The 20,676-nt window shown below is 42.7% G+C and overlaps 1 protein-coding gene across 1 annotated transcript in view; it reads left to right on the top strand.

Moving 5' to 3' along the window:
- ipo11 (importin 11) overlaps positions 1–20,676 on the top strand; it is a 239,190-nt gene that overhangs the window by 189,854 nt on the left and 28,660 nt on the right. The window contains exons 27-28 of the mRNA XM_024418169.2: positions 4,318–4,413; positions 6,006–6,090. Of these exons, the coding sequence (XP_024273937.1) occupies positions 4,318–4,413; positions 6,006–6,090 (181 nt within the window). The remainder of the gene's footprint in view (positions 1–4,317; positions 4,414–6,005; positions 6,091–20,676) is intronic.

Here is a 20,676-nt window from a genome sequence, read left to right as displayed (position 1 = left end):
GATGTGACGCTTGGCATTCAGGCCAAAGAGTTCAATCTTGCTTTCATTAGGTCAGAGAATATTTTTTCTCAAGGTCACTCCTTTAGTTGCCTTTTGGCAAACTCAAAGCTGACTGTCATGTGTCTTTTTACTGAAGAGTGGCTTCCGTCTGGCCACCTCCATACAGGCCATATTGGTGAAGTGCTGCACAGATGGTTGTCCTTCTGGAAGGTTCTCCCATCTCCACAGAGGAACTCTGGAGCTCTGTCACAGTGACCATCAGGTTCTCCCTGACCAAGGCCGTTCTCCCCTGATTGCTCTGTTTGGCAGGGCGGCCAGCTCTAGGAAGAGTCTTTGTGATTCCAAACTTCTTCCCTTTAAGAATGATGGAGGCCACTGTTTTCTTGGGGACCTTCAATGCTGCAGATATTTTTTGGTACCCTTCCCCAGTTCTGTGCCTCGACACAATCCTGTCTCGGAGCTGGACGGATAATTCTTCGACCTCATGGCTTGGTTTTTGCTCTGGCATGCACTGTCAACTGTGGGACCTTATATAGACAGGTGTGTGCCTTTCCAAATCATGTCCAATCAATTGAATTTACCACAGGTGGACTCCAATCAAATTGTATACACATCTCAAGGATGATCAATGGAAACAGGATGCACCTGAGCTCAATTTCTAAATACTTATGTAAATAAAGTATTTCAGTTAAATTTTTGATACATTTTCAAACATTTCTAAACCTGTTTTTGCTTCATCATCACCGGGTATTGTGTGTAGATTGAGATTTGTATTTGTTTAATCAATGTTTGAGTAAGGCTGCAATGTAACAAAATGTGGAAAAGTCTAGGTGTCTGAATACTTTCCGAATGCTCTTGTACATGTTTTGCACACACATGGTGCCAATATCGTTTCAATGACATGAAGCCACACATCGGGGTTTGCGTTAGGAAAATGTGGCACTGGATATTTGATCAGCAACATTTGAATTTACCAGACATTGGAGAAATCTGCCGGACCCATATGCATTGGGGTGAGTCAGCTGATTAGATCATCCACCCAAGGTGCTCAGAATGACAGAAATCACATTTAGATTATGGTAATTATTAATCCTGACGTGAAGACAGCTTATCTGTCTTAGGTTATTAGCTTATCCTATTAGGTTATTACATTATTGCATCTGAGCTCCTAGAGTGTGCTGCTCTCCTTTTAATTTTTCAAGTATTCTACTCCGCTAGCCAGCACCTTGCCTAAATAGGTGTGTTTTTTTTCCCCTCTGAATTATCATTAACAGAACATCCAAGTCGAGGATGCAACAATGTGTGTTCCTTCTTACCAAATTCTGAGGACCATAATGGAAAAAAAGTCCCAGACTTTGTGTGTTATCCTCAATGATTTTACGCATGTGGATTGTATGGCTTTTTCAAGTTTTGCGTGGTGCTTGTTTTTCTTAAATGTTTGAAATAAAAAATGAAACTATGTTCACTTTGAATAGCTGTCCATTTACTTTTCCTCAGCCAGCTAGATGAGTAACAAACAGCAACATCACTAGCCTATGTCAATCTACTATCCTAATCACTAGCCTATGTCAATCTACTATCCTAATCACTAGCCTATGTCAATCTACTATCCTAATCACTAGCCTATGTCAATCTACTATCCTAATCACTAGCCTATGTCAATCTACTATCCTAATCACTAGCCTATGTCAATCTACTATCCTAATCACTAGCCTATGTCAATCTACTATCCTAATCACTAGCCTATGTCAATCTACTATCCTAATCACTAGCCTATGTCAATCTACTATCCTAATCACTAGCCTATGTCAATCTACTATCCTAATCACTAGCCTATGTCAATCTACTATCCTAATCACTAGCCTATGTCAATCTACTATCCTTATCCACTATCCTATACTATCTATTAGTCAGCTTGTCAAGAAATAAATAGCCCAAACAGACTCTGGGACAAATCAAAAGTTATTGATCATATACACATGGTTAGCAGATGTTAATGTGAGCGTAGTGAAATGCTTGTGTTTCTAATTCCGACAGTACAGTAATATCTAACAAGTAATCTAACAATTTCTCAACAACTACCTAATACACACAAATCTAAAGGGGTGAATTAGAATATGTACATGTAAATATATGGATGAGTGATGGCTGAGCAGCATAGGCAAGGTGAAATAGATGGTGTAAAATACAGTATAGTGGGATATTTAAGCATGATTAAAGTGGCATTATTTAAAGTGACTAGTGATCCATTTATTAAAGTGGCCAGTGATTGGTCTCAATGTATGCAGCAGCCTCTCTGAGTTAGTGATTACTGTTTAGCAGTCTGATGGCCTTGAGATAGAAGCTGTACTTCAGTCTCTCGGTCCCAGCTATGATGCACCTGTACTGACCTCGCCTTCTGGATGGTAGCGTTGGGAACAGGCAGTGGCTCGGTGGTTGTTGTCCTTGATGATCTTTTTGGCCTTCCTGTGACATCGAGGGCTGTAGGTGTCATGGAGGGCAGGTAGTTTGCCCCCGGTGATGCGTTGTGCAGACCCCACCACCCTCTGGAGAGCCTTGCGGTTAAGGGCGGTGCAGTTGCCGTACCAGGCTGTGATACAGCCCTTACAGGATGCTCTCGATTATGCATCTGTAAAAGTTTGTGGACCATTTGTCATGAGAATTTTGTTCTCGTGTTCATTAACCAATTCAATTGTAATTACTCAGTCTGCTATATCAGGATTTGTAAGATACTGATATAAATATAGACAGACAGAGGCCCAGTCTACAATAGTACAATAGTTAAATGTTTATTCGCGGGAACGTTCTGCTTATCATTTCCTGTACATTGGTCTATATACCTCACATTTCGTCATAAATGTCCCTCTTCTCAGATACAATGGCAATATAGTTCACTTCTCACATTGTCTGCCACCTGTTAAACAATCTACTACAAGCCCAAGGTCTGTCCCCTCCCTGGGTAGGGACAGAATGTCCTGCAAGGAACACAGTATTCCAGCCGGTCTGACGATAGCTCCATTCGTTTCTGGACTTTCTGTTCTAATTCTTGACTAAAACTACACACCTTATATTTAGTATTATAATAAGATTCATACATTCATATAGTAACAGAGAAGTATTCTGTTTAGTTATAATTCTAAGCTAAATGTATACATAATTTAGTCATTATTCATAAAAATCCCATAACACCATTTCAGTTTGTCTGTGATGTGTACGCCAAGGAGCTTAACATTTTCCACTTTCTCCACTGCTGTCCCGTAGATTTGGATAGGGGGTGCTCCCTCTGCTGTTTCCTGAAGTCCACGATCATCTCCTTTAATTTGTTGTCGTTGAGTGAGAGGTTGTTTTCCACACTCCGAGTGCCCTCACCTCCTCCCTGTAGGCTGTCTCGTCGTTGTTGGTAATCAAGCCCACTACTGTTGTGTCGCCTGTAAACTTTATGATTGAGTTGGATGCGTGGGTGAACAGGGAGTACAGGGCTGAGCATGCATCCTTGTGGGGCCCCAGTGTTGAGGGTCAGTGAAGTGGAGATGTTTCCTACCTTCACCACCTGGGGGCGGCCCGTCGGGAAGTCCAGGACCCAATTGCACAGGGCGGGGTTGAGACACAGGGCCTCCAGTTTGATGATGAGCTTGGAGGGTACTATGGTGTTGAATGCTGAGCCGTAGTCAATTAACAGCATTCTTACATAGGTATTCCTCTTGTCCAGATGGGATAGGGCAGTGTGATGGCGATTGCGATATTTACATCAATGAATAAAACCTTTATTTAATTGGGCAAGTCCGTTAAGAACAAATTCTTATTTTCAATGATGGCCTAGCAAAAGGCCTCCATCGGGGATGGGTGCTGGGATTACATTTATAGGACAAAACACATAAGACAACAGCACAGCATTGTAGCAGCACAGGGTACAAACATTATTTTATTGAAGCAATTGACATTTTAGTAGATGCTCTGATACGTATCAACTTAGTAGTGAGTGCATACATTTTCATATTTGTCCCCCGTGGGAATCAAACCAACAACCCTGGTGTTGCAAGTGCCATGCTCTACCAGCTGAGCCACGCGGTAACACACACAATTCTCAAAGGGACCATTGATCCACTTGTTTGATACCGGACACTGGATGATCCAGAAGAAACAGTGTCTTATTGTGTCCCAGTGTGGAGATGTTCTGTGTGTTAACTCTGTTGTTGTTGTATTCCAGTGTATCTTAAATGGTTGTTGTTCATATTCTTGTTTTTGTTGTTGTTTTGCAGTTTGTTGCGAATGTGTGTTGTTGCAGTTTGTCTTTTAATGTGAGTTTTTGTGTTCTAGTGTGGTCCAGGAGAAGTTCTGTGGCATCATCAACATCTGTGTGGAGGCGCTGCATGACGTGATGACAGAAGACTCCGACACAGGAACCCTCAAAGAGTACGTCTGGCCTGAACGCAACCACAACACGACCACAGCACAACCACATTCTGACCATCGCTTGCCCATAGCATGACCACAACGACAGTCAGTAGAACTGATGACAGAAATGGAAGTACATGTGATGCAACATGGATTTAGTCTGATCATTTAAACTGTGTGAATGTGAGAAACAGAAAGCAAGAACCACGGTGTCTGTGGTTAGAATCTGAGGGCACCTTCATGAAATAAGAATTGGCGGTAGGAATCTGAAAGACATCAAACCCAAACGCCTAAAGAGAAAGTTTGATCAAGTAATGTAATCCCATAAGGAGTAGGTGTGCTGGTTCAACATAACATCTCTCTGTGGTTGTGCCAATCTGGGGATTTAATGGTGCGTGAAATGGCACAGGGAACAATGGTGCACGGCGTAATAGTGTTTACCCCCAGCCATATGATAGCAACCCTAGCGCTACCGATCCCCGCCCAGACAGCAAACTGGAATGCGGAGTTCACACTTCAACTCCTCAAGTTATTTTGGCTGTTGTTAGGAATCAGCTCTGCGCATCCTAGCAAATGGAAGTTTCTTGCTTGTATTGTTTGCAAATGCAATCAACGGACACACTGGTGGAAATAAAAAGTTGACGCAAATAGTGAGGGATTACTGGGTAGTTTGTCACCACCATGCTTGTTTATTTGTATGCCTGAGTGCGTATCCATGTGTGGGTCATTCTCACAAAACTGACATTTGACCCAAAAATCGTGTCATTTTTTACGACACTTCCTCTTGGTTCACTGAGATTAGATCTGTACTTATCTGTTTCATAATTATTATGTTTTTTGATCAGATATTATGCATTTTACCACAATTTCCATAAAGTTCTCATTACCGTAACGGTCCAAATAAGTAATCAATTTCAAATATATGTTTTACGTTGCTCCACTAATTAAAGCCTGAGTTAAACAACATTTCAAACATTCATGCATTTTAGGTTTTTCTAATTTAACATTTTATATTAAAAAAATACCAGAGAATTTAATCCGGATGTATTTTGGTAATGACAATTTGGGGTGAAAATTTTAAGGATTCGGGATAAAAATGTATTTAAAATAAGACACTTTGCCAAAAACGAAACATCTTAGTCCTCAGCATGATAGTTGATATTTGCAGATGCATCATGGTTTTGTAGCTCAATTTGCTATAGACATGTTTGAAACTGGTTTCATGAGAATCACCTGTATAAATATGTATGTGAATGAATGTGAATGTTTGTGTATGCAGCGATATATGGTGTGTATGATATACGAGAGTGATGCCGCAGTGTCGTCAGTGCATCATAGGTTTTAGATGATGTCATGCCCTAAGGTTCTCTCCCCTCGAAGACTCTTCATCACAGTCACCAGGTCTATGATACATTCGCTACTGCGTTATCAATCACACGGCTGCATGATTCATGGGCCTATCGTTGGGCCATATGTGTAGGCGCATTGTACATGTGTCTGTCTGTGTGTGGCGCGCTTGCATGTATGTGTGCGTGCGTAGGGTGCATGTATATGTTGGTACATGTCTGTCTGTCCACGTGTAACTATGTGTGTGTGTTTCTCTCTGCTAGCTGTATGTTGATGAGCCATTTCGAGGAACCCAAGCTGACTGACGATGAGGAGCCTCCCACAGAACAGGACAAGAGGAAGAAACTGGTGAGTCTACACACACACACAGACACAGAGCACAGTGTGTCCTGTTAAATCACAACCACAGCATTTTCTCCCCACTGCAGAGCGTGTTGTAATTTGGTTTTGTTTCAAACCATTGGCAACTTTCTGAGCCATGTTTCTCGCTTTACATGTCTCCGTCCTGCTGTGTGTCTGTGGACAATCATGGTTCCTCTGCAGGCTCCACAGGTGGTTCACAGTGGGTAAAATAATAACGCTATATATTAAAGTATGACTTTACTCTACCAACCGCCCGCTTACCCTCCTAAACAGGTTGGATAAGTTGGTGTGTTGGTGCACATCTACGCACAGGGGTGTGTGGGAATGTGTGTGTGTGTGTGTGTGTGCGTGCGTGCGTGCGTGCGTGCGTGCGTGCGCATGGTTTTGTTAGCATGTTTGTTTGTGTCGGCACTGTGGCGGTGTCCCACAGCACTTATCACCTCAGCCCAGACCCCTGATGTTTCCCCGGAGGGTAAGACAGCAGAGCACAAAGCCACAGCACTATAACACACACACAGCTGGCACTGCTTTTTCCAGCGCAGCTCCCTTGAAGAATGGTGTATTCAGTCTGACTCTTTCTCTCTCAGTTTCTCTCTTCCCCCCCCTCTCGGACTTCTCTTTCTCCCTCTCTCGCTCTCTCTCTCACACATTGTTGATCTGCTTGCTAGCCAGCAAGGGGAGAGCATAGTCATTTTTTAAGTGTGGAAGAGCGCTAAATGTTCTGCCTTAGATACCCAGTCCAACACGGAGATATCTCACACCTGCACAGCTGTGTGCACTGTGTGCACTCAAGCATGGTTTCTAGCAGGTGGGTTTGCTTCAGTGGTTGTGTGATCTGGGACATAGCCCCCTACCACCAGTGTGACAGTAATAGAATGGAACATGGCCCAGTCAGAGCACTCTTAGAGTCTAGAGTGTAGCAAAACACACACACTCCTGCTCACATCTCTAGTGCTGCTCGTCGCAGGGCGGAAACCCTGTCCCTAGCCTCCATTAAAGAGACAGATTAACTGAGCCTATGCGCTGCCCTGCGTACCGTTCTCAGAAGGGCATTGAAATAAGCAGCAAAACCTTCTTTTTTTTTAAAGTCCACTTGTTTTTAACCTTCACTTTACCTTTCATGTTGCACTTATCATATTTAGTCTCCTCGGGAGAAAACCGTCACAGGCATTTCAGCTATCCAGAAGCTTGTAAAGGTTGTTCTGTGGCGCTTACCATAGCATTAGACAAGGGTCTCAAGCCTCTTCAATGGGAGCTGTTTAAAAGCAGCAGATATACTTCAACAGGGGGACAATGACTAAACCTCTGAGGTAGAATGGACAAACTGCACTAAACTGTCTAGACTGACACCAGTCTAACACTAGACACTTGCTCTTCAATCGCTATTTCGATTAAATATTTTAAACATTGATGTTACCAGACCTCATCAGACTGCACAATCAACACATTAGCATGCCAGTGAGTGTCTCACCTGCACAATTGAATAACGTTGTGTGTCTGTGTGTGTGCATGCAAGCGTACCCTGTTAGTGTCCTCTGTGTGTCACCTGGAAAAATTGTATGCAACATACTCTGTGAGGTAGCATTTGGCCTGTGTGTGTACCTGTTTCTAAGTGGCATGTTTATGTGCTGCTAGAGTGTCCCATCAACAGTGACCTTTGGCTAAGTGACGTCTGGGGCTCCCTGTGACCACTCCATAAGCCACGGCGCCTGGTTGTACTGCAAGTGTAGCTTCACTTATTAAACACTCGAAGTGTGTGTGCGTGCGCTGGTGCCTGTGTGACGGCATATCCATATTTGTATCCCTTTTGTTCAGGTGCTGCACAAAATAGTGCATAAAATGTATCATCTGTAACTCTCATGCTCCCAAAACTTGATATAGTGGTATTTTATGGAAATGGGTATGGTCTCGATCTCATTTCGGGGACGTTCAGATGTCTTGTATAATGGAGGCTTTAACAAGAGCATGTGGAGATGTGGTTTAGTTTGTCTGCAAGCAGGTAGGTGTTGTAGTGTCTGGAGGTGCTGCTGTTATGTTTCCTTTTCTCCTACTCCTTCTCCTCCTCTTTCTCTTCTAGCTGTAGCCTTTCTCTGAACCGGCCTGAAGCTAAATTAATAAACACCATTTTGCACCATCCAACCACTGAACAAGCCCATAGGTGTGGAAAGTTTATTTTTTTGAAGCTGCTAACAACTCTGAACTCTATTATTGCCGTAGAAGTGCCAACTCGTTAAATCAGTGGGCCTAGGATGGAAATGATCCTATCCTGTGACGCAACACTGCCTGGCTTTGTCAATCATGAATGGATGTAAGTAGGAGACTTTTGTGTAAGTCAGGTCATTTGGTTGAGCTATCCCTTTAACAACGTGATGGAACTTTGTTGCGCCTTGATGAAACTAGCGAATGAGTCTGCGGTTGCCAAGGCAACGCCCCGCACAATGCAGCAGCAGCAGCAAACATAGAAATAGAATGTATTAATTACATTTCTATGGCAGCACATGCAGTCAGGAGCGAAGGAGAGGAGAAATGTTTGGGGGAAAAAATGTCGCTGGCCAATTACTGTCATCCAAAATTCCATGACCCTCACAACTGTGTGTGTTGCCCGAGGTTCAACTCTCACCGGTGTGTGTGGTGAAATATCCTCAACTCTCCTTTTCAGTCTCTTCTCATATTAATTATATATACTTCACCTCTCGCTGTAGAACCTCACTAATGTACAGACAACAGCCAGGAAGACGGAGTGAGCTCTATCATACCTCCCTCCCCCCCATCACTCCATTCTGCTCTCAATCTACCTCTCGATTAATTTCTCTCCCTCTCCATTCCTCTATACGTCCTTGCCCCTACCTTCTTTTTGTCCTCCTTTCCCTCCCTCCTTACATCTTTTCAGCCATCACTCCCTCCTTCCCTCCATCCCCCCCTCCACCACTACTGAAGTAACTACTTCTACTGTTAATAAACAACTAAAATATACTATCCCACTACTATTTATAATACAGTCACTACCTCTGCTACTACACTAGTCTCACATTTTAAACACTAGCCTCTATCCATTTTAACTTCTACACTTCTCCCACTGACATAAAAATACATTTGGACAGCTTTTTCTTGCGAAATCTACCTTTCTAGTTCTTTTGTTTTATTCATGCCTGGAGGTCCCTTGCAGATGATGGTTGTATCTTTTCGGATGAAAAGATTTCCCCTTGCTCTGCTGTCTGAATAAAAGATGAATAGAATAACAGAGGGGTAAATCTGAAGTTGCGCTGTGTTGTTCCCTCAGACTTCTGCTGTTTCTCTTCCCTCTTTCACTGACAGACAAACCCGGGTGGAGCGCTTCCCTGGTGTGTCTTGCCATCAGTATACTATGTGTGTGGGTGTGTGTACTAGCAGGGTGTGGTCGTTCAGTGTGTGTGTTGTGTGCACATGTGTGGTTGTACTAGTGGGGTATGTGTGTGTGTGTGTCCAGACTTCTGGATCTCTTGTTTATCCATGGTAATTTGTGTTTTTACTCCCTCTACCGTGTGTGTGTGTGTGTGTGTGTGTGTGTGTGTGTGTGTGTGTGTGTGTGTGTGTGTGTGTGTGTGTGTGTGTGTGTGTGTGTGTGGTCAAAGCAATTTGGATAATGCTTGCTCATTGTAGTGTAAGAAAACCAGGACTCAGAGCTAGGCCATTATCCAACTGAAATCCCCACTGTCTTACAAACACACATAGTCCTAGATACACACACTCTGTCTTTCACAAACGCCATACCCTCAGATACACAAACTCCAGACAGAGACACTGTACAGCACTTTGAGCAAGATGGAGAGCACATCGATGGTGGGTGGTGGACAGAGACGGAAACAGAGCATATAAAGAACATAGACATAGGAAGACATAGGAACATCAATAGGGGTGGGGGCAGCACTTTGAGACGAGAGCATCAGGGATAGGTGGAGGAGGCGAGAGAAGAGGGAAACAAAAAGAAGAGGATGAAGAATTGACTAAGAGCAGAGGCAGTGGCGTGATGGGCACAGTGTGGAAGATGGAGTAGGAGGAGGGATGCTGAGTGACAGATGATGGAGTGTGCTGGAGTCAGAATGTGGAGTGACAATGTGGCATAGATGGTTTGGTTCAGAGGCTATTCTGTATTTTTTTATTTGATATTTACTGTTCAGGCGTGGCAGCCCCGTGCAGGACACAATTGTCTGCCTTTTTTGGGAGTTTAGGCCAGGGTAACTGCTATAGATGTAGGATTCAAATAGAACTGGATTTGATTTGTGCACGTGATTGTACGTGAATCTGTCTTTGGAGTGATTTTTGCTGGCCCATCTGCGTTTTGACCAGTGTCTGTAACTGTGTATGTGTGTAGCCTCCAAAGGAGATTTGGAGCTTTGTTGTCACAGTCCTTCCCGCTCCCCAGTGGCAAGCTCCCTAACTGGGTCACATTCCAACCTCCTCCTGGCTTCTCCAGACTTTTCATTTTTGTACAGTTATGTGTCTGTCAGGAAATGTCCCCGGAGCATGTTGGAGGTAAAGACAGTCCTCTAAATCAGCTTCAAGTTTATATTATTGAAGATGTTATCAAGTATGAAGTGGAGGGGAAAGAGGGACACACACTAAATATCAACTTGAAACACTCTGAAACATAAACTATCAGTCTGTCGCCACAGCTAAAAGCATTTAGATTACATATAACCCGTGTTATGAAAAAAATACAACAGTAGAATAGTGATGAGGGAAAAATCGATAGTTGCATATCGGGATATTATTTTTGACGATGTGTCGTTTTGACTTTCGCAATATTATTTTTGCATTAGTTGGCTGTATATGCACCAACTCCAGTCATTTTCTTTCATAGCTTGTTCTCTGCATTCTTTCGAAATGAGACCATATGTTTTGGCACTTTTATTTCCCTGACTGATCCAAACTCGTTCTCAGTTGTCCCTCTGCAAAAGACGGTGAGCGTATGGTGAGCAATATGTTTGAAACATCAAATTGCAATAAAATCACAATATAGAATCGCAATACATATCGTATCAGCACCTAAGTGTTATCGTATCGTGAGGTCCTTGGCAATTCCCAAACCTACAGTAGAAGAAGTGAAGAAAAACAATATGGTTGAAAACCGGTCGTAATGGGTGGACTTTTTCAGTGTGTTCAGTTAGTTTGTTTTGGTTCTGAGTGGTTGTGATGGCTCTCATTGATCATTCCATCCTCACACTTTTCTCTGTGGGATCACAAGATTTACTGTCCTGAAACAGATGACATGGAGTGAAAGAGATGCACCGCTGCTTTTGTTTTGGCCTAAACATCACTCTGTACGCTTCAAAATGAAGAGGAATAATTCTGAAATGACTGTTTTTGTCTTGTAATTTCCTCAAGAGTTTCTCAAGGGTTCAGCTTTTCCTAGCTACAATGTGTTACTTCTAAATAGCAGAAGAAATATGGCACTACTTTTACTGGAAATGTCTTGTCTTGTGGTATGTCAAATATATCCCTAATCTCTTTTAACCCAGAACTAATGTCTTACATAATTGGCCAGATGCTCAATTAAGTTCTGTGTCCATACATATTAAGAGAAGATATGAATAAATGCTAGGAGTGGAACCAGAAAGAGGAGCTCCACCCTCTCTCGAAGTTGTGATTTGTCCAAATAACAAGTGACTAAAAAAAACTAAGCCCCTGAACTAATGCTGCTTGTTATCACACGCATCCCATTTGCAGGATGACCTCTACGGTACCAGAATGTTTACATCATTTTATCTCTCGTAAACAGACTATGACCGCCCTTTCAGACTCTCCTTCAAAACCATACAAATACCGCATTCACCCAATCCTGATTTGTCCAAGTTTACCAGTGATGGAAATACCCAAACACCAAAACTATTGCTGCTTGTCATCAATTGGTGTTTATATTATAATTACAGATCTATGGTACGATTTACGTTAACTTAGTCTGTCCACAAGAGATGAACTTGCCCCTGATCATTGACCTGCCCAAATAATCCTGTTTATGAACCATCATGTGAATGACAAAGTTGGTTTTCCTCTCGGATTTTGTCTTGCAGAGCCCCCATTAACTCTTATACTCTGAGCGTCATCCACTAGTAGCCTGGTATTGCTTTCCAGTACTCCCCAGCTGATGGGTTAAAGGCGCCCCCATACTAGGTTGGGATTGCTCCTAGCAAAACTCAGCAAGGAGATTCGAAAGTCTGCCTTGCATACTTCCTTAATAAAAGACCTTAACTTGAAAAGCGAGAAAAAAGCGGCAATATTACTGTTTCTCGCTCCTGAGACTCCTTAGCAACAACATAGCCAGTATACACTTTCCCAAAATAGTCAGAATTGTTCTGCTAAATCAAGAAATCTGTAATTACGTGGAACAAAAATATAAATGCAACATGCATCAATTTCAAAGATTTTAGCGAGTTACAGTTCATATAAGGAAATCAGTCCATTTAAATAAATTCATTAGGCCCTAATCTATTTATTTCACATGACTGGAAATACATATATGCGTCTGTTGGTCACAGATACCTTAAAAAAAGTTAGGGGCGTGTATCAGAAAACCAGTCAGTATCTGGTGTGACCATCATTTGCGTCATGCAGCACGTGACATCCCCTTCGCATAGAGTTGATCAGGCTGTTGAATGTGGCCTGTGGAATGTTGTCCCACTCCTCTTCAATGGCTTTGCAAAGTTGCTAGATATTGGCGGGAACTGGAACACGCTGTCATACATCGATCCAGAGCATCCCAAACTGCTCAGTGGTTAATATGTCTGGTGAATATGCAGGCCATGGAGGAACTGGAACATTTTCAGCTTCCAGGAATTGTGTACAGATCCTTGTGACATGGGATTGTGCATTATCATGCTGAAACATGAGGTGAGGGCGGTGGAGGAATGGCCCGACAATGGGTCTTAGGATCTCGTCACAATATCTCTGTGCATTCAAATTGTCATTGATGTCCGTAGCTTATGCCTGCCCATACCATAACCCCACCACCATGGGGCACCATGTTCATAACGTTGACATCCGCAAACAGCTCGCCCACACACCAAACACGCTCTCTGCCATCTGCCCAGTGCAGTTGAAACCGGGATTCATCCGTGAAGAGCACACCTTTCCATCAAAGGTAAGCATTTGTCCACTGAAGTCGGTTACAACGCCAAACTGCAGTCAGGTCAAGATCCTGGTGAGGACGACGAGCACGCAGACGGTTTCTGACAGTTGGTGCAAAAATTATTCGATTGTGCAAACCCACAGTTTCATCAGCTGTCCGGGTGGCTGGTCTCAGACAATCTCGCAAGTGAAGAAGCCGGATGTGGAGGTCCTTGGCTGGCATGGTTACACGTGGTCTGTGGTTGTGAGGCCGGTTGGGTGTACTGCCAAATTCTGTAAAACAACGTTGGAGGCGGCTTTCATACTCTCACACTCTCTACATACGCTGCTGCTACTCTTTATTATCTATCCTCATTAGGGTTGCAAATGGTCGGAAACATTCTGGTAAATTTTCCATGGGAAGTTAAGCTTGGGAATTTGGGGAATTTTGCTTAAATTCATCAACAACAAAAAATGCTTATAACAGCGAACCTTTCTTGTGGGATATGCACACAAGGCAATTCTAGGTCTTGTGGCATATTTTGGTTAAACTATCCCTAATTCAATGGAATTGCAACCCTCTGAATGTGCAGGGCATTCTTCCATCACATGTACAGCTGATTCTCAAGATCTTGCACACTAATGAGATGCTATTGAGCCCACACTACCACCACACTGTCTGAGCCAAGGACTACATGCTTTCTGGTAAGTTTTGATTACAATACTGGGTGGGGAGAATATTTTTTATGGCATACATGATTTCTTGTTAACTAGTAAATAGTAGCGTACAGAAAAGTTTGTTTAAATCATTTCTAACATGTTAACAATTTCTGCTAGTTAGTTTTTGCTGCCATGTGGGTTTTAGCTTGCTTGGGCCTGCTAACTGAGGAGTGTTAATTCACCTGTTTCCATACATGCTTTATTTAAAAAAATGTATCTTACAAAAGAGTTGTTTAATCTAATTGCTTAACTATTTATCTGTACATGGAATTGTATGGAATCACTCATGCTGCCAAACATACCCTTGTAAAACTGACCATCCTACCAATCCTCGACTTTGGCGATGTCATTTACAAAATAGCCTCCAATACCCTACTCAACAAATTGGATGCAGTCTATCACAGTGCAATCCGTTTTGTCACCAAAGCCCCATATACTACCCACCATTGCGACCTGTACGCTCTCGTTGGCTGGCCCTCGCTTCATACTCGTCGCCAAACCCACTGGCTCCATGTCATCTACAAGACCCTGCTAGGTAAAGTCCCCCTTATCTCAGCTCGCTGGTCACCATAGCATCTCCCACCTGTAGCACACGCTCCAGCAGGTATATCTCTCTAGTCACCCCCAAAACCAATTCTTTCTTTGGCCGCCTCTCCTTCCAGTTCTCTGCTGCCAATGACTGGAACGAACTACAAAAATCTCTAAAACTGGAAACACTTATCTCCCTCACTAGCTTTAAGCACCAACTGTCAGAGCAGCTCACAGATTACTGCACCTGTACATAGCCCACCTATAATTTAGCCCAAACAACTACCTCTTTCCCAACTGTATTTAATTTATTTATTAATTTTGCTCCTTTGCACCCCATTATTTTTATTTCTACTTTGCACATTCTTCCATTGCAAAACTACCATTCCAGTGTTTTACTTGATATATTGTATTTACTTTGCCACCATGGCCTTTTTTGCCTTTACCTCCCTTCTCACCTCGTTTGCTCACATTGTATATAGACTTGTTTATACTGTATTATTGACTGTATGTGTGTTTTACTCCATGTGTAACTCTGTGTCGTTGTATCTGTCGAACTGCTTTGCTTTATCTTGGCCAGGTCGCAATTGTAAATGAGAACTTGTTCTCAACTTGCCTACTTGGTTAAATAAAGGTTAAATAAATAAAAATGTGTTGTTTTTTACTCATTTTTTCCTATTCTTTATAGGAAAATGACACGGGCACTATCTGATGGGTGGAGACATTTCACTGCAGCTAATGTAGAAGGAAAAGCTGTGTACATTTGCAAATACTGTGCCAAATCATATGTGAAGAATGCAACAAAGATGCAGAATAATCTGGCCAAGTGCATAAAGTTCCCTCAGCGCTCACAACAAACAACCTCTGACAAAAGTCCCTCTAATTCTATTTGAGGTGAAAATGACGAATCAGACACTTTATCGATAGCAACAGCTCATGGTCCTCCTGGAATCAGAACTTTTTTTGACTCAATGAAGGAACGTAGTCAGAGAAATGCTGATGAATGTCTTGCTCGAGCTGTGTATGCAACTGGTTGACCTCTGATGCTCACAGGCAATGGGTATTGGAAGAGATTTCTGAATGTTCTTCGCCCAGCATACGCCCCTCCAACCAGACATGCTTTATCTACTCATTTGCTGGATGCAGAGTTCAAGTGTAGGTCAAGCAAATCATAGAGAAAGCAGACTGACTGTATTGCAATCATCTCTGATGGGTGGTCGAGTGTTCGTGGGCAAGGAATAATTAACTACATCATCTCCACCCCTCAATCTGTATTCTACAAGAGCACAGACACAAGGGACAACAGACACACCGGTCTCTACATTGCAGATGAGCTGAAGGCAATCATCAATGACCTTGGACCACAGAAGGTATTTGCACTGGTAACAGACAATGCTGCGAACATGAAGGCGGCTTGGTCTAAAGTGGAGGAGTCCTACCCTCACATCACACCCATTGGCTGTGCTGCTCATGCATTGAATCTGCTCCTCAAGGACATCATGGCACTGAAAACAATGGATACACTCTACAAGAGAGCCAAGGAAATGGTTAGATGTGTGAAGGGTCATCAAGTTATAGCAGCAATCTACCTCAGAAAGTAAAGTGATACGAATAAGAGCACCACATTGAAGCTGCCCAGCAAGACTAGTTGGGTTGGTGTTGGCATCATGTTTGACAGTCTCCTGGAAATGGCCATATCACAGTCTGCCGATATGGACAGCCCCATCAAGAGGATCCTCCTGGATGATGTATTTTGGGAGAGATTTGCAAGCAGCCGGAAACTCCTGAAACCTATATCACTAGCCATTGCACAGATTGAGGGAGACAATGCCATCCTGTCTGATGTTCAGACTCTGCTTGCAGATGTAAGAGAAGAAATCCGTAATGCCCTGTCCACTTCACTGTTGCTCCAAGCAGAGGAAACTGCAGTTCTGAAATACATCAAAAAGCATAAAGACTTCTGCCTGAAGCCCATACACACCGCAGCGTACATGTTGGACCCCAACTATACTGGCAAGATCATCTTGTCTGGTGCAGAGATCAGCAAGGCCTATGGTGTCATCTCTATCTTGTCTCGTCACCTTGGCCTGGATGAGGGCAAGGTTCTTGGCAGCTTGGTGAAGTACACTTCCAAGCAAGGGCTTTGGGATGAAGATGTAATATGGCATTCGTGCCAACATCTCATCAGCCACCTGGTGGTTGGGACTTTGTGGATCTGAGGCTCTTTCCACTGTTGCCTCCATCATCCTCCAAATCCCACCAACATCAGCCGTCTCAGATCACAACTGGTCCTTGTTCTGGATCACACACACCAATGCACGCATCAGGCTGACAATACAGGGTTGAACAATTGGTTGCCATCCGGTGGACATTGAGGAGGTCCAGGGAGAGGACATGGAAGCCTGAGGGGAAGACTACCAAAGCTTTCGTTTCTAGACTATCATTTTACAGACGTCTGTTAAAAATGTTTTTCGGCGATGCAATGGATCATTGGGGATCATTCAGTATTCCCTTTTGCTGTTCTGTGGAATCACCCCATGTGAAGAGTCAACTCATTTAATTAAAGTACAATTCGTAACTAGATTTTTTTATTTCTATTGGAAGTATTTAATAATTTGCAATTATGTCTACTTATGATAAGGTTTATGTTTCTGTCTCCGTATAATATGGTAAATATATCCAATGGAAAAAACATCTACCTTTAAATGGTATTACTGTTAATTTTCTATATATTCCCTTTAATTTCCACAGAAAGTTTCTACCTCTGAATATTCCCCAGAATGTGCAACCCTAACCCTGATTGCCTAGTCACTTTTACCTTACCTACATGTACATATTACCCTCCTTCATACCCCTGCACATTGACTCGGTGCTGGTACTCCTTGTATATAGTCTCATTGTTATTTTTGTTTATTATTAGCTTTTTTGTTTTTTATAAATTTTCTTTTTAATTCTGCGTTGTATGGAAAGGGCTTGTCGGTAAGCATCACAGTAAATTCTACAACTGTGGTATTCGGGGCGTGTGACAAATACAATTTGATTTGATTTCGACTTGCCTCAAGGAAAAACAGGGAAGAAAACTGAATAAAACCTTGCCGAACACCAAAACAAACAAAAAAGGTGTCACACATTGAAACATACCAGTACATATGGCAATGGCTTTTAAACTTTACCCTGTACCAGGCTGTTTTTGTCAAAAACCTAATTGCCTCTACCAGGAAGCTGGAATGTCTACTTATGATAATTATCTTGGCCAGCAAGACAATAACCCCAAGCACACATTAAAATCCACAAAGAAAAAGCTAATTGGCCACAAAATCAACATTTTGCAAGGGCCATATCCGGACTTGAAACCCATTAAAAACCTGTGGTTTGAATTGATGAGGGCAGTCCATAAGTGCAGACAAGGAATATCAAGGATCTGGGAGGATTCTGTATGGAGAAATGATCTAAGATCCCTCTTTTTCTCTGAGCAATTGTATTCGTATAAAATAACAATTTCACAAAAATCTTTTGCATACAATATAGCTCAGTTTCAATTATATTATAGTAATTTTTGCTCATCTTTATCAAAGGTGTCAATCATTTTGGACCTCACTATAGTGGAAGAATTGGGTCTTTGTGTGCTCAGTGGAAATTTGCACATTCACATTTTAAATGGACACCATTTAGCATGAAGAGGACATTTTAATAATAAATCATCATAATTATCTATTAATACCCTATAATACCCTCTTCTCTCATAATTTAGATAAATTACCCATATGGCTTTGGGTCTGAGAATGGAGTGTTTGTGTCCACTTTTAACTTTAAATGTTCAGTAGGCCCTACACAATTCAGATATAGCCTAGTATTTAATTGGCTGTAGGGGATGGACACCATCCCATAGGAAAAATAGTTTTCAGACTTTTCAAGCATTTGATACTTTATGAGCAAGGAACTCAAACCACTGCACAAATCATGCATTGACATCAATCGCAGACTTGCAGGAAAGTTCACATTGCTCACGCTTATGAGGTTAAAATTGGACCCAGAGAGAATAGAAAAACATGAAGGATTTTATTCATTCTATGCTCACCTCTTGATCTTAACCTCTCCATCTCCCTGACTTAATTCACCACATTAAACCATAGTTCCAGACCCTTTGAAATACAGCCCAAGGGCCATATGTATGAAGCATCTCAAAGTAAGATCTAGGAATCGGTCCCCATTTTCAACATAATTTTTTACATTTTGATCTAAAAGACAAAACTGATCCTAGATCAGCACTTCTACTCTGAGACGCTTGATACATATAGCATTGTTTCATGGTGTAACTTATCTTTGGCTCTCGGCAGTACTGTGATACCTCAGCTTCCATCAGAGGTGCCCATTGAGGCGTCAGCATGCTTCAGTTCGGCTGGGCAAACCAAACATGTGTGCTCTAAGACCTTCCTTGAAAGATTTATCAAAAGCGGCAATAGTGCTGTATGTCCATTTTGAGACACCGTAGCCAGTATACTGTACAATTCCTCAAAATAGTCTGAATTAATCTAAGATAACTCAAGAAATCTGTCAAAAATGTTGCAATTTTTGCAGAGGAGATCTTAGTCGTGCAATTTTAGATCCAGCTAATATGTTTGGTGCAGTATTTCACAATGAAAAAATGTGCATGAAAACAAGACGGCTCTCATTGAATGACAACAGAATTTATTGAAGTATCACTATTGTTGACCAATCACCGACAAAGGGGTGTAGACTTGGGCTAAAAAACTCAGCTTTCCTCCGGAAAAAAAATGTTGTGTGCCCGAAAAAACTCTCACCAAAAGAAAAGTAACAAAATGTTGTCATAATATATGCACACAAATGTCCAAACCGTTTCAGCTGAGAAGCATGGGGCCTTTAGTGTGTGTGATGGTGAGAAGAGGCTCCTCCACCCCCACTCATGCTATTAGAGAAAGCACACATACATATACAAACACACAAACAGGGGCTGCTGAAGCCATCAGGAGAATGTCTAATTTGGGGCTCTTTGAAGTGGGAAGATGGTGAGCCTGGGTGTCAACACCCTTTCATCTATCTCAGTATGGAAAGACGGGGAGCACATGGTCTCCATGTGAAGGAGGACAGAGGAAGATGATGAAAAAGCGAGCCTGGATCTGACCATGACAACCTCCAGAACGACAGGCCTGTCTCCAACTACAGTACCACACCATGTGGCTCTTCACAACCTACTCGACCCATTCCAGTCGGGTTTCAGAGGTAGACACAGCACAGGTTGCCTTGGGTAAGGTTCAGCAATGACCACCTTATGAATGCGGACCCGGGACTGCCAGCGTCCTCTAATTGCTGGGCCTTGGTGCAGCATTTGACATGGTCAGACATGCCAATCTGCTGGACCGCATGGAGAAGTTCTTGGGCCTGTTAGGACCTGAACCAGTCCAGGACAATGTCTCTCTCACTGATCACTCCCAGTTTGTAGCCATCGGTCCTAGTAGACACAGTGACGATCTGCCAGGAGGTCCCTCAAGGCTCGGTCCTAGAAAACAGTAACGGCTCCATCTGCCACTGAGAAACATCTTGAGGAAACACGGACTGGGCTTTCACTTTTATGCCGACGAGACTCAGCTGTATGTCTCAAAAACACTGATACTGCCAATGCCACTGCACTCTGGGTCAGTTGCCTGCAGGACATCAAAGTGTGGATGCAGCAGAGTTTCCTGCAATTAAACTGCAAAAAGACTGAGGTCTTCCTTATTGGCTCTCATTCCATAATTAACATCAGCAGCTACAGCCTCAATATTTGTGGTGTCAAGGTCCTATCCTCCATTGAGGTTCGCAACCTGGGTGTAATAATTGACAGTTTGCTCTTGTTTGAGGCCCACATCAAAAGTGTGACTATCTACAGAACATTGCCTGGTTATGACCTATGCTGTTACAACCCGCTGTTGAGCAAGTCATCCACGCCTTTATCTCATTCCATCTGGACTATTGTAATGCCCTGCTTGTTGGCACATCTGCCAAGCGCTTAAGAAGGCTACAATCCCCCATGAGCACATTACTCCATGGCAATTCAACCTCAACTGGCTCCCAATATGTTTAACATTTTGGGTCACACCTACCAAGCTCCTGCCGCACGCACCCTTCTGGTCTTCAGGTCCAACTTCCGTCAGCAGCTCCACAGCAGGTTAAATGCTATGGGTGATAGGGCTTTCAGTTGTGTGACTCCTCAGCTGTTCGCACTTCTGGGCTTCAGAGTTT

This window comes from Oncorhynchus tshawytscha, linkage group LG04 (genome assembly GCF_018296145.1).
Source record: "Oncorhynchus tshawytscha isolate Ot180627B linkage group LG04, Otsh_v2.0, whole genome shotgun sequence".
NCBI classification, from domain to species: Eukaryota; Metazoa; Chordata; class Actinopteri; order Salmoniformes; family Salmonidae; genus Oncorhynchus; species Oncorhynchus tshawytscha.
The sequence above is the reverse complement of the archived record's forward strand: the minus strand, read 5'-3'. Positions and strand labels throughout refer to the sequence as shown.